At 34.1% G+C, this 14,482-nt stretch overlaps 1 protein-coding gene across 2 annotated transcripts in view; it reads left to right on the top strand.

Annotated features, from left to right (window-relative positions):
• Nucleotides 1-13,767, top strand: part of CDH10 (cadherin 10) — a 96,536-nt gene extending 82,769 nt beyond the window's left edge. For both annotated transcript variants that reach the window (XM_040548166.1, XM_040548167.1), the window contains exons 9-12: nucleotides 1,064-1,185; nucleotides 9,175-9,283; nucleotides 11,230-11,481; nucleotides 12,350-13,767. In XM_040548166.1, coding sequence (XP_040404100.1) covers nucleotides 1,064-1,185; nucleotides 9,175-9,283; nucleotides 11,230-11,481; nucleotides 12,350-12,843 — 977 coding nt within the window. In that variant the 3' untranslated portion in view covers nucleotides 12,844-13,767. The remainder of the gene's footprint in view (nucleotides 1-1,063; nucleotides 1,186-9,174; nucleotides 9,284-11,229; nucleotides 11,482-12,349) is intronic.
• Nucleotides 13,768-14,482: the final 715 nt, after the last annotated feature.

Genomic DNA, 14,482 nt, shown 5'->3' with positions numbered 1-14,482 from the left:
TGGAATGCACTTGGAAAGCTAGTATAAAAATGCAACAGGCTGTGAAAAAAAAAAATGTCCCAAACCTGCCACTTTAAACATTTCAGCATGTCAAAAAGATCCACATCACATTTCAGCAAAGACATTATAAATCACATGTGAACTTAATGTCAGTTACTCCTGAATATTTACTGTTTTCTTTGCTTCAGCTTAAAATGAAATAAATAAATAAATAAAAAAATTTGAGTCATCCCTATTGTTATTTATCCTATTCCATTATGGTAACAAAATCATATAAATTTTAGCTACCAGCCAGCAGAATTCAAAGAAATGGCTGTACTTCTTTACTCCCAGGCGTTATTCTTGCTAGATCTGCAAGTGGGAGCAATGAACTTCTATTAACTGAAATTAACTGAATTAACCTATAGTAAGTAATGAGAGGGCACTCTAAATAATACTAGGGCTTGGGCATCTTGGGAGGTAGAGGGAGTAACTATTGTTGGTTTTGAACCTAAGGTCTGAAAATCTACATTTGTATTTTTAAGGCAATTTAAACATAAAAAACTCTAATTCTAATCACTTCTGATTTTTATTGGGATATTTATATTGGCTTTATCAGAATTTCTCCCTGCTTAATAAAGGCACAGGAAAGCTTTAATCATATGTCTCTTCTGTGTAAAACAAATCAGATCGCAAATCATTTTAAAATTACAAATCAAAACCTTACATCAGAATGATACCCTTGAGCCCACCAAATTAACAATTTTGTCATTATAGTAATGGGCATACTTTTCATATGCTATATTTGCATAGAACATTAGCAGTGGCAGCCCCTATTTTCATGTAAAAAAATAAAAAAAAAAATTAATTGCTCTCTAGATAACAACACATTGTTCTTTTTTTACTCTAAGCAAGACATCTCCTTACTTTTCAGCAGACCTGATTCTTACCTGGTACCAGTTTATATGCTACATTTTGATCAATTCCAAGCCTAATTTTAAATGTCCATTGCTCATTAAATTTGGAAGATAGAATAATTTTAGTAGGAAAATAAGCTCATTATTCTTCTATTTTCTCTTGTCAGACAACCCCAAAGATACTACTCGTGTTCCTGTCTATGTAAGAATTTTGGATGTTAATGACAATGCCCCACAGTTTGCTGTATTCTATGATACCTTTGTCTGTGAAAATGCAAGAGCTGGACAGGTATGCCTTTGATACTTTCCACTATCCAACTTTGCTATGGCACTCAATTGTAGATCATACTTGCGTGGTGCTTGGGATAAATTATGTCAAAATTATCTTTTGAAATGTTGAAAATGAAAGTAACAAGTAGCTCTGTAGGTGAGGCTTAGAGTGAAATACCAATGTATTACAACAGCATCAGTGTGTGAATTACCACTTTCATCAACCTAACTCTTTACTATTGTTAAATCCTAATTAGATAAGCCCAAGAGACATGGACATAATTAGCTTTGCCATTACCTTCACAGAGAAAGCAAGATGTTATATTTATCTACTAAAAGGCTGATTTATTTTCAGTAACTTACAAGTGGCAAACCTCAGATATATTTCAGTTCATTCTGATGGTGATTACAGCCTACATCTGTCACCTTTGTTTTTCTTTTTCTTTTCCAGTTGTAGTATTTGTCTTATTATCCCACCAAAAACTTTTGAAAATAAAATATAAACCATACATTTTTCATCTGGGAACATATGATTTTGTTTTGCTTCTTACAGGCTACAGAAAGCATACTTTAATTTATGTGAAATGACTGCAGTGCTTAATATCCAGTCCCTAATAGGCAGCTGCTTATTAGAACTGTTAAAAAACGGTTTTCCTGTTACAGCACAGCATGTCCCAGAGCACAGTCAGCCAGTAATAAATCCTCTAAAACAATCACAATAGAACCTCAGTGTAAGCATTTCAGCACCTTTGAATAGAACGTGGAAGAAGTGCCAGCTTGTCTTAACTGTTTCAGTCCTACAGGTATCACATTCAGGTTGCATCACAAGTTTTGCATTCAGGTTGCCATTTGTCTTTCTAAAGCAACAGTTGGAAATTATAACAAGGGACTTAAGGTTCAAATTTATAATATATTAAATACTTAACAATATTGAGTAATATTTGCCTCCTAGTAGATTTTTAAGATAATTAAAGCTGATGGATGAATGGAAATTTCTGACTAAAAGTCTAGAATTTCTGACAGTTGTAGTGTCTACTATGAATGCTAAAATAACATTTTAATGAATTCAAATATAAGATATGGATTGAGAACTGAAAATGTAGAAAAGTGAATTTTCTTTTGCAGTTTCACCAGCATCTCTGGTTGAAAAAAAAAAATTTAACAGAGAAATCTTATTCTGTTTGAAGTTTTAGAATCTGTTTTGTTCAGGTTTAATAATGATAGAGAACACAAGCAGCGTATTTTCTATATAACAGTTGTATTTTCAGGTAAGCGTACTTTGAGATATCCTTTTCTTTCTGAGCTACCTAAAATATTTAAGTTAATATAATTTTAAAATAAATGTAAAACTTATTTCTGCATTAAAACTCAATTTCTGTTTACACTCAGAAATGGCTGTCAGACAGAAAAAAAAAAAGACTAAGTATTTATAACTAATAAGTAAGCAGCTAAATAAGTGTACATACCCATACCCATTTATTTGAAGTGTTATAATGCTCAGCAGTATCTCCCTTGTCAGAAGGAAGTGCCATGTTATATATATTATATAATTATAACTTATATATATTATATAATTATAACCATTTTTAAACAATCTGAGTTGCAACTGAGTCTTTAAAAAAATCAATTCACAGGAAGAGAAAAGAAAAATATAACGCAGGATAACACGAATAATCTATTTGAATGTAATTATATTCTTGCTAACTGGAAGATCATTAATAAGACGTTATTTTGGAATTCAGTCTGTCTTGAGGGATTGAATATAATTAATCTATACTAAATAATGTTTGGTTCCTTCCATGTGTGTTATTTTTCTTTCCTGTTTGTTTTTCTTTTTCTTCTCTCTCTTTTTTTTTTTTTTTTTTTTTTTTTTTTGCGTCTGTGTATGTGTGTCTTTGGCTCTTCACAATCTTCTCCTACTCTGGTTATTTTAATTCATATATACACGTATCTTGGGGATTATATATATATATTTAAAACGTAAAAATATTGAGTAACAAACATACACCCCATGCCACAGGCCTTGAAGTAACAGACCTGTACAGACTCAGATGCCCAGCACCATTCTGGTCCTTTCAAAAACCATGCCCTTTCTCCGAAGGACTATCTGCCTGAGCCAGCGGTAGCAGATAGGAAAACAGCATGGCTCCCCACAGGTTTCAAAGCAATGAGGAAAGCTATGTTTTCATCTTTTTGGGTCCCCAAGAATGCTTGCTTAGTTTTACCAAATCTATACATATCTACTCCCTTTTTAATTTGTCCGGATGTTATATAAATCAGTCTAGCTCATCATAGATTCTCTTTCAATGATATTTTAAAATATGCCTGATTTATTCTTTTTTGTTTGTTTGTTTTTCCTGAATCTTCATCATAAATTATATAATCATGCTAGGTTTCTTTCACCGATGTTCTCTTTATGTTGGTCCTCTTCTTATCAACTCATTTGACCCATACATAAAAAAGTTTTTTTAATCAGGTATATTTACCCCAACATAGTCTTGCTTAAACATGGCTTTTGTTACCTCTATATTTCCAACAATTTCCTTATTGTATTCAACAGATGTCTTTCTATTCATTATTCCTCTTATTGAACAAGTAATTAAAACATATATCTATTTAAAAACTAAATTATTTCCTAATTCATTTTTTAGTAATTTAATTACTTCTCATTTTCTTTTTCTCTATATGTTTTTTTATAGAAGTTTCTTATATCCTTTGATATAAGGATATAGGTATTAGTTTATCTTTCATTTTTGCATCTCCCTCCTTTCTTAAGTCATACTACAATTTGTGGTCAATTTACTTCAATATTTTTTTCTTTCTTCTTCTGTCTCTTTTAATCTACTTTTACTTCAGTCTCTTCAGTATATTTCCTTATATTTCATGTATTCCAGTGATTTTAGTGGTACTAGAATTTTCTTTTTGCACCATTTTATTCAATAACTCTCAAAGTTTTACTCTGGCTTACTCCAGTAAAATAAAGTTTTTGTAATGGAAATCAACATAGAGTTTCCAAACAGCTGTGGTTTTTTTTTTGGTTTTGTTTTTTCTTAATAACACATATTTTATTTTATTTGCACAGAATTTAAAAGCAAATGTATAGTGTGTTTCAGAAAAAAAAAAAAAAGATCATTTACATTTTCAGAGGACCTAAGCACAAAGGCGAATTGTTTTGGAAAAAACAACCTACACAGCAAATTTGTTTCTACTGTTTTATCTATTTTTTTAGTGGCTAGCAACCCTCTTTGGCTACTTTAAGGCCCTAATATTTCTGGCTGGTTTCAGCTGGCGTAACGTTCTTGGCTTCCCTGCTGTTGTCACTGCTTTGTCACTCCATACTGTGGGAGTAGTGGAGGTATCCCACAGCTGATCAGTACAAAGGGAAAACCACGCTGTATGAAATGTAGGGTATTTCACATTAATACTAATGACATCAGGAAATCATATATGAAAACGTGATATAATGCATCCAAATTTCGTTTATTTGTTTTGTTTAAGGTAAACCAAAACCACCCCCTCTCTCCCCCCACCCCATACCATGGAAGTTAAACAGAACAAAGGACAAACAGTAACATTTGTGTTTTGATACACTGCCTGGAGCAATGGAATACTCACCAACCAGGCTTGCCCACCACATCTACAACACAAAATAAAAATAAATTTATGTGACTATCACATTCATATTATACCATGTAAGAACCCCCTTAGATTATTAATATTGTTTTGTGTCAGTACACCAATGCAGTTGCTCTGTCTATAAAGGCTACGAAAAATAATTTTATTACCATTCCAAGGAAACAAAAATTCCCCAGATTTCCATTTTTTTGAAATAGCTGTGATAGCATTTAAACTTCCTCAGATTAGCTATTTCCTGGTAGGTGCTCTCTTTCTGAAATTCTGGTATGTTAAATCAGTTTATCATGAAAAGTCAAGGTGATAGTAAAACTTGATCATATTTATTTTCTCCTTTACTTTCTCCTTCTCCTAACTAAACAGCATTTCTAATGAGACATGAGTATGTGGATGGATATTGTTGTTTGTTTAATATCATTAAAAATAAACATAGTATGAAATGGTATAGACAAATATAAAACTGAGGACTAAAGCCTCTAATGTTACAGTATTGGTTAGTTTTCCTATGAAATAACAAAAATGTATGTTACCAGTGGCAGATATGCTGTAAGACATATTATCTATATTTACAATGTAACTCTGGGTGGTAGATGAACTATAAGGCAGAGTTTACTCTCTACCATTTCAAAGGAGAATGCTGCTGGGAAACTAATGTACATCTTGATTACAAATAAACAGGTGTACTCAGTGAGGAATGTCTTTTTGTTCTTCAAGTCGATTTGCATATATTTAATAGTTACCCTGCAATCATTTACTGCCCACAGTTTTCAGAGTCAGGCAAACAACAGCTAAAAATGATTATATTGAAGGCTGTATCAGTCCTTGAAGCTTCAAGAATGAGTCTATCTTTGGTAAAACATAGATAGTATTCCAAGTGGCTGCCTAGCAACTGTGCAGAAAGGAAAGCTCATGCAACACAGCTCCCATGGTTACTTACACTCTTAATTACTTCCATCAGTTCTGTGCCCACAAACAATGGGATAATAACCAGATGGAAATTGTTGAGTTACTGGATTTACCTGCAGCAGACGGTGGTAAAGTGTGCTTAAAGTGTTTAGATTTGTGGAAAAAAAAAAAAAAAAAAAAATGGGTGAACAAAGACCCATTTTCATAAGATCCATAAATTGCCCCCAAGATGGCTGAGATTGAAATACTGGAGGAACAAGACATGGACCAGAAAATACAATACACTGAAAGTCTGGAAGATAACATGTCTTATGAACCACTTTCACCTTGCAATCACTTGGACTAGGTTAGAAAAAGAAGAGTCAAACACAAAGAACTATCAGATACAAATGGTATGGGTTGGAAGGGTTTGACACCAATCCAAGTCTTGATTAGACAAGTCTTAGAGAAGAGGAAGAACCTTTAGAGTCTAAATGGCTAATCTGGAAAAAATCTGAAAACACAATTTCCTGTGACACACTGGGGTTATCGGTGTCTCCTCTCCTTCGTTTTGACCAGAACCTGTGAAATAAAGGAATGGAGGAAGCAAATACACAAGATCTATCATGAAAACAGCAAATAGTAATGCAGCTGAGTGAGATTCCCGACCTCACCCCACTCTCAAACAGAAGTTGTGATAACTCTTTTTGTTCAACAGTCAACAAGTCAAACATCCTATTTAGGTCATGGGACCTCATCTTCCACCCAAACTTCCAATGCTGCTATAATTGTCTGCAAGAGAGATGGAGTAGGCAAGCAAAGAAATCACCAAAACGATCTGTATCACTGATTGTGGCCTACACATCTGTATTTTGAGTACTTCTCAGCAATATAGGAGGAATCTGCTGTTTCCCTTGCTCATTTGTATGTTGAGGCCATGTATTGTCTGAAGCCTGCTTCACATATAGGCCTTGAAAGAGCATATGCAGTGCTTCAGAAAGTTGACAGGAAGATGCTGCTCCCTCCAAAGACCACAGGCCCTGATCTAAATAAACATCATCCACATTGGTGAAAAGTGTGTGTTCCCTGTGCTGACATACACCAGGATCTCAGGTGCACCAGAGATACTGCAAGGAGAACTTTCCAGTCTTGCACAGGAGATGATGAGTGCTTGTTTTATGTGTATATGCATTTATTTGAAAAGGAGCTAGTAAAGCACTTCCAGTGTAAATTATCAGTAATATCTTCATCTGCAAGGATTGTTAAAAGCTTAGGTTCAAATTGAGAACAATAGCAAAACAAATAATGCTGTTACTTGTGATGTACTTGCGACATGCTATAAATGTGATAATGCACATAAACACATTGTTTCAATAAGACTGTCCTTAAAACTTTGCCTTTTAAAGATACATATCAGCAACTAACAGGAAACTGCATAATATTTAGTCAGCCAAATATTTGTCAGCATTTCCAAATTATCTGTACATTTTCATATCTGAAGGATGCTTGCAACCAAAAAAAAAAAAAAAGCAGAAGATTTTTTTTTCTTCCTAATATAAGCTTGCAAAATGCATTATATTGTCAAACATGATCAGTATTCAATTCAGAACTTCAATTGCTACAAGAAATGATGGATGGGAAAGTTAATAGGTGACTTTTTTTGCAGTTCGTTCTGCTAAGGGTTTTGGACACTGGTTGATATTGTTGTAGTAGGTTAATAACCTATGTAAATTACATATATAAAATAATTAGGCAATAAAAAAAATGTAAATACTTATTCTAAATTATAGGTATGGACAATCAGAAGTATATAACTGGATTTTCATCATCTTAACACCAACAACTGACTGTGTTCATGGTCTCCACTTGTGAAGTAAAATGGACTAGTTTTTTCTTGACTTAAGAAATATGTTTAATTTTGCAAAAATCTCTAAAGATTTATTTGCCAATTACTTATAAACTCACTAAATAATTTAAAGATTCATTCTTTAAAAGCAAATACTATGCTACACTTGTATTATCTGTTTTGCTCATCCAGTAAGATATTGGAGTTTTATGTGATTAAACAAATTTAGAGAAAGACAAAACTCTACATGAGAAAGAACATAAAGTGCTGTATTAAAATAACTCCAATCCTTGCCTCATGAGGAAATTTGTTGCTGTATTCTGGATGTGCAAGAAAGAAATGGGGAGTTAATCGTGCATTTGTTAAACTGGAGAATAGTGCAATCATTGATGTTAAAGATGATCGGTCCTGACAAAATCTGAAAAATGGCTGTATCTGGAAGAACGGGAAGAGGAAAACCAAAGAGTTTAACAAGTATGCCACAGGGAAGGAATAGTGTCAAAAATTAGAAGTTATTGCATGCTCGAAAAAACACTGCAATTTAAAATGATGGAGCAGAGATGAAGAATAAAAAAAGATCTAGGCTAAAGATTAATCTATTTTTGGCAAGTTAAACTTAAGAAAATAACTGAACATTCTCTCTCTCACACACACACACAAAATAGCCATAGGTATTGTTTTTATTGCTAAGGTGTAAAACAAAACAAAACACCACACAAAGCACTGAAACAAAGCAATGAAGATGTCAAAAAATGTGTTTTATTTGGTAAGTGGCACCTTGATAGTCTTAGGTCTAGAAATGTCAGTGGAAAAAAAGCCAAACATTTATTTACCTGACAGATAAACAAACATTGATGAAAGTTTTACTATTACTAGCAAACAAACAAAAAAAAAAAGTAGGGATTGCAGAAAGCACTCAATTCAAGTATCAAACAGATCTGATGCAGCTCATTCAGAGAACAATGACACCAGATTCAGACCCCAGTCTGAGGTGCTGAATCTGTACGGTATTATGTATTATGTGTTTCACAAGTAGAAATATATCCATATAATTTAACTGGCATTTTTAGTTTCAAGAATCTTATTTGTATATTTTGCTTTACTAAGAATCAGAAAAATATTACTTTAGAAACAAATGTTCTTATTTTGAAATTTAATTTGAAACTTTAACTTCCTTACCAAAAGCATCTAATAAAATATAATATCTGATAAAATAACATTTTTATCAACTATATATATATATGTATATATACATATATTTATCCTCTGAATTCCTCTTTTAGGTGTTGATTTGATCATAGTTTTGTTCTTTATGTAGTTACAAAAACATATATGTATTAAAAAAAAAGAAACAGACGAGGACTAAGTTATAAACTGACCATTTTACATGTGTACAAGTAACACCATATGAAATATGTATGGGCTCTCTTGTTGGAAAACTTGTATGATACATTTTTTCAACATTTGTTCAGTTAATATGTCCTGCAGTTTAAGTATTAAGTCAATATGTACATAGTTTGAATACAAAGTTTTCTTAACTCTTCTAGTCTTAAAATAATCACAGTTGTATAAAAAAACTAGATGTATGTTTGTTTGTTTGTTTTGTTGATGTTTGTTTGCTTGCTTGCTTTTTCTTCCCTTTAGCTTATTCAGACCATAAGTGCAGTAGACAAAGATGACCCTCTCGGGGGACAAAAATTTTTCTTCAGTTTAGCTGCTGTTAACCCTAACTTCACTGTTCAGGATAATGAAGGTAAAATTTATGCCTGGCCAAGGAAATTTTATCTTTACTATCTCGTATACATTCCTATAATATCTTGAATTTTCTTTTATATCTACCAATACATAGAGAAGCTTTTTAGGCTACTGCTAATAATAATAATTCTGCATGAATGTTTGTGGTTTGGGAATTCTATATTTTCATCTATGCAGGGAAGGCAAAAGTTAGTTTGGTAAAAAATAGAATTAAACAAGTTATAAAGAAAATCAGTGAAAGTGTTGGTTTGGGGTGAGTAACCAAACAAAGGGAGGAGAAAAAAAAGCTTCAAAAATGACTTCACCTCACAAGGTTAGATGTTTCACTTTAGCCTTCTGTCTGATTCCGATTCCCCTGTTTTTCTGTTTTGCTTCTTTGTGATGATGAATGAAAATGATGACTCAAAGCACCAGTTTGTTTCTTCCTTTGATTCTTTGTCAGTCTTTCCTCAGCTTTTATCAGGTAAAAAAATTCAGAAGATTCTGTGGGACAACAAACCCATTTTGGCCTTCATTATCCGTACAATTAACAGAGATTCTGTAGATCACAGAAGAAATAAATGAGGGGATACAATCTAACATATTCAAATAAGTTAAATTCATAAAGGCAATGGGAATAATTATATTTTAATGATGAAGAATACAGGAAGTAACAGGCTGCAAACAACTTGAGGAAGATTTCGGTTAGATACAAACTATATCAGTAGGGAGAGTGAAGAATCGGAGTCAAACTGTTTGCGTACCTTATGAATTCCCCAGCAGCATCAAATTCAAAATCAAAATCAAAAATCAGACAAATTCTTTTTGATATTGAGTGAAACAAATAGCATGCAAATACCTCAAAGCAATCAAGGGATGCAGTAAAGAAGAACTTTGTATTTTCCTTCATGGAGGCCATGAAAAAAAAAATCAATTAATTTTTTAAACAAATATTACATCCTGGTGATTATGTCCTGAGCATGTAGAGGTATTGACCATGGTGTTTCTTTTCTATCCGAAATTACTTTCTTCCTTTTGCATGAGTTATTTTAATTCAGCCTGACATTGGCTGGCGAGATAGCTAACCATTTACCTCAAGAAATCCACGTGTGATGGAAATGATATCTTCCTTCTAATGTCCATGTTTTCCCCCTTTTGGACTAAAAACTCCAAAACTGTAGTGTTGACTTACATTTTCGTAAACATAAAGTGGCTTTGACAATAGAACAGTCTCTTCCTGTTGCTCATTTCTTCCCAGTACCTTTTTCTTTCCTTCACTGCCCTCACATTGAATAGATTTGATGCTCAAGTGTGCTATGTAGAATCAAGATTCGTTTGCCATAAATACAATTTATTAAATTCACATTTCAAAACTGAGCAGGAATACCATCTTTCGCTTTTCTGAATTCCTGAAAAAAATTTTCCAACAGAAATTCTACGCCACATGCTAAGGTACATAATTCATTGTTCTACAGCATGTTGAAAGTGTTTTAGTGTGGAAAATCTCATCCTGCATTTACAGATAGCATTCCCCTGGGTGCTGTCACAGAAGATCCATGGAAGGAATCTTTCAGAACAGAGTGCTTGTTAAACAGCGTGAAGTGGAAGGTTATTTTTTCTCCGTTGGCCACTTCACTTCAGGGCTTTAGCCATGGAATGGAACTGTGTTGTGCACTGCATGCATTAATCTATAAAACATTTTAAGCTTTGAGAAATCCTCTTTTCAAATCACACTCAGAGGTGCTGCAGAGGCACAGAGGAGCAGGCCAGCTGTACATAAAAAATCATAAATAGCTTTCTGATTAAATGTGAATGTCATTGGAAAAGAGAGGGATCACTATGATATGAGGAAAAGCCCATTTCAAAATACTGCCAGTGACGTAAAATATCATAGCTTGCATGTACTATATGTGACACACTTTCTATATTCCTATACAATACAACAGTGTATTTTGATCAATCTAGATAACACTGCCAGAATTTTGACGAGAAAGAATGGCTTTAGTCGACACGAAATAAGTACGTACCTTCTACCAGTGGTGATATCAGACAATGACTACCCGATCCAGAGCAGCACTGGCACGCTGACCATACGCGTATGTGCCTGTGACAGCCGGGGAAACATGCAGTCCTGCAATGCAGAGGCCCTGCTCCTCCCTGCTGGCCTCAGCACAGGGGCACTGATTGCCATTCTCCTCTGCATCATCATCCTGCTGGGTAAGAAAAAGAAATGTGTATTTCCCCCCATGAGCAAATGTGTCAGGCCTGACACATTTTACAAAGCTATGCAGGTTGGTAGCATTAATGACCAGGGGTTTTGCTTCTTTTGCAAGAAACATTCAAATGCAAATTAAAAGAAAAAAAAGGCAAAAACTGTTTGCCTGGAAACTGGACACAGTAAAAATGAAATCAAGTTCCAGAGTGTTAAATGTATCAGTGTGCAACCAGCAGCATTTTTATTCTTTTGTTGTCTTTAAAAAACAGGATCAGGCAGAAGGAATAACATAATCAAAAATTGCGTTCTTTCATTTTAACTTATTTGTTTTGAGAGAGAGAGAAAATATTGTTTTATTTAAATAAATACCTAAAGTCAACGTGCAGTATATATTTCACACAGAATATGCTAGTGAATAGTTTTACTATAAATCACTGTTTATCCAAAGGTTTCTGTGTGGCAACAAAAAAATTGCAAATTTTGTAAACACACTATTTTGTGGTTTTTAGAATATCACTTACTGATCGGCTGGAAAACAGTTTGAACAGTATACTCCAAGCTTAAAAAAAATAAAAATAAAAAAATTTCAGAATAAACCTGGCTATTTTAACACTCATCAAAGTTATTAAAAGAGCACTAGACAAAGCTCATGGTTCTGTAAAGCAGCACACACAATGTTTGCATAAAAAAAAGCACATTTTGATACAGCCCTTACTGTGTTACTGTAATGCAGACAGTGAAATTTATCCGTTTATCAGGCAGAAATGAACTGGTGAAATGTTGCTGAAGTAAAGCTGTTGTATCTGATGGATCTGCTACTAAGAACTTGTTATTTGAGATCTTTACCCATTCTTTCCTTCTCCCTTTAAGTTATAGTGGTGCTGTTTGCTGCTCTGAAGAGGCAACGAAAGAAGGAGCCTTTGATCCTGTCTAAAGAGGACATCAGAGACAACATTGTGAGTTATAATGATGAAGGTGGTGGAGAGGAAGACACCCAAGCCTTTGATATTGGCACACTGAGGAATCCTGCAGCTATCGACGATAAGAAGCTTCGACGAGATATTATCCCTGAAACACTATTTGTACCACGGAGGACTCCTTCAGCACCAGATAACACAGACGTCCGAGATTTCATTAACCAAAGGCTAAAAGAGCACGATACTGATCCTTCTGCACCACCGTATGACTCGCTTGCAACTTATGCCTACGAGGGAAATGATTCAATAGCTGAATCCTTGAGCTCCTTAGAGTCAGGTACTACTGAAGGAGACCAAAACTATGATTACCTCCGAGAATGGGGCCCTCGGTTTAATAAGCTAGCTGAAATGTATGGTGGAGGAGAAAGTGACAAAGACGCTTCTTAACCTACAGTAGGCTACATTTTTGGTTCCTTTGAGTGGAAGTAATTTTACAGACACCTTCTGCACTCAACAGTATTTAACATTCAGGAAAATTTTCCTGCCACTCAGCACAACAGTTTCCTTTTAAAATTTGTTTCCAGTTTGTCCATTAACGTCATTCATTCTTTCTAGTAGGATGCCACTTGGAATATATACAGCATTTTATTTAATCACCTTCCAAGAGCCAAAGCTATGGAAATTCAGTGTTGTCCATTTTAGTAATTAAAATAAAAAATACCTTACTTTCAGAAATTTGAACAGGGTGATAATCCCTTAAGCAACCTCATGTACAAGCCGCTTCTGTTAGGTACATGTTCTACCCTTGCAAGTGCAGCTTTTAAGATGGCAAAGAAGAAAAAACCCAGTATGTCCTGTTCTGTACATTAAAATTTAAACAAATTGTACACGTGGTGTTAATAAGTGTAATATGCAGCTGGTTTAAAAAAAAAAAAAAAGTTTGTGCAACTTCATTTCATCAAATTCTATCTGCCAATGTTTTATATTTATATTTTTGTATTTATTTTTAAGAAATAAACCAGTTTTTACAACTATGTTGATGCTTGCCTGCCTGTTCTGGCCATTGATTCCAGGCTTGAAGAAAGCATGACATTTCTCCAGTGACAGCACAGCCAAGTGCCAATATCTCTGTGCTGCATGCATATAACACGGCTAGAAGTGCATGTGCTCACAGGGAGAGGATCAAGTCATAGATCTATTTGCTTGCTTGAAAATGCTACTTCCTAAAGTTGTCGTTGTGTAGGAGAAAATTTGTTTTGTTATCTTATTATAGAACGATGAATTATTATTTTGTCTCAACATGAATTACACAATTCTAAAAACACACTGATATAACTAATCCATCAAAAGCAAGAATTAATTCTGAAAACTCAGATTATTTGTTCTATCGTCCTCCATTTTGAATCACAATTGCATCATTAGAGGTGATCTGTAACTGCAACAAAGTGTAAAAAGATGTTTAAGCTGCTATTTTTAAGCACCAACCCTTTTTTTTCCCAAGGCAAATCACTTGATGACAAATCACTGCATGTTATTGCAACTATCTGAGGGTAAAGTAATCTCTTTTAAAACTGCCAGGCTGAAGGCTGACAAAGTGCCAGTAAAACTAGCACACACTGCCACCCAATTTACTGAGTTTTCTGATGGCTTGGAAAAGTCTAGTAAAAAGAAAACTGAGCAACTAGCCAACCGGAACAGAAATCATAGCCTAGCTATCACAAAACAAAGTATGTATCCCAAGACATTTTAGGATGTCTCTTTCTTCCCACAGTCTTCAGATTACACAAATCCATTTAGCAAACAAGCACTCTGGGATTTATAAACATTTCTGAGAGGAAATAATTTCAGAGAAAAAGTAGGATGTCAGGTTCTATGTTAACTTTTTTACTGTGGAAGAAACACATCTGAAGGACAATCTCTCCTTCTCTAACTCCCTTAACTTCTTACTGGCATAAAATCAACAGATATTGAAAATTCATTAGTCCTTCAAAAAGTGCATTACTGCATTCTTATTACACCAGATATTTCTTCTCCTAAATGGAGAGATTAAACCCAATGAAGTTGAAAGCTGAATACAGTGCCATTA

Source organism: Cygnus olor, chromosome 2 (genome assembly GCF_009769625.2).
Source record: "Cygnus olor isolate bCygOlo1 chromosome 2, bCygOlo1.pri.v2, whole genome shotgun sequence".
NCBI classification, from domain to species: Eukaryota; Metazoa; Chordata; class Aves; order Anseriformes; family Anatidae; genus Cygnus; species Cygnus olor.
Note: the sequence above shows the minus strand (reverse complement) of the source record. Positions and strands in the feature narration are given on the sequence as shown.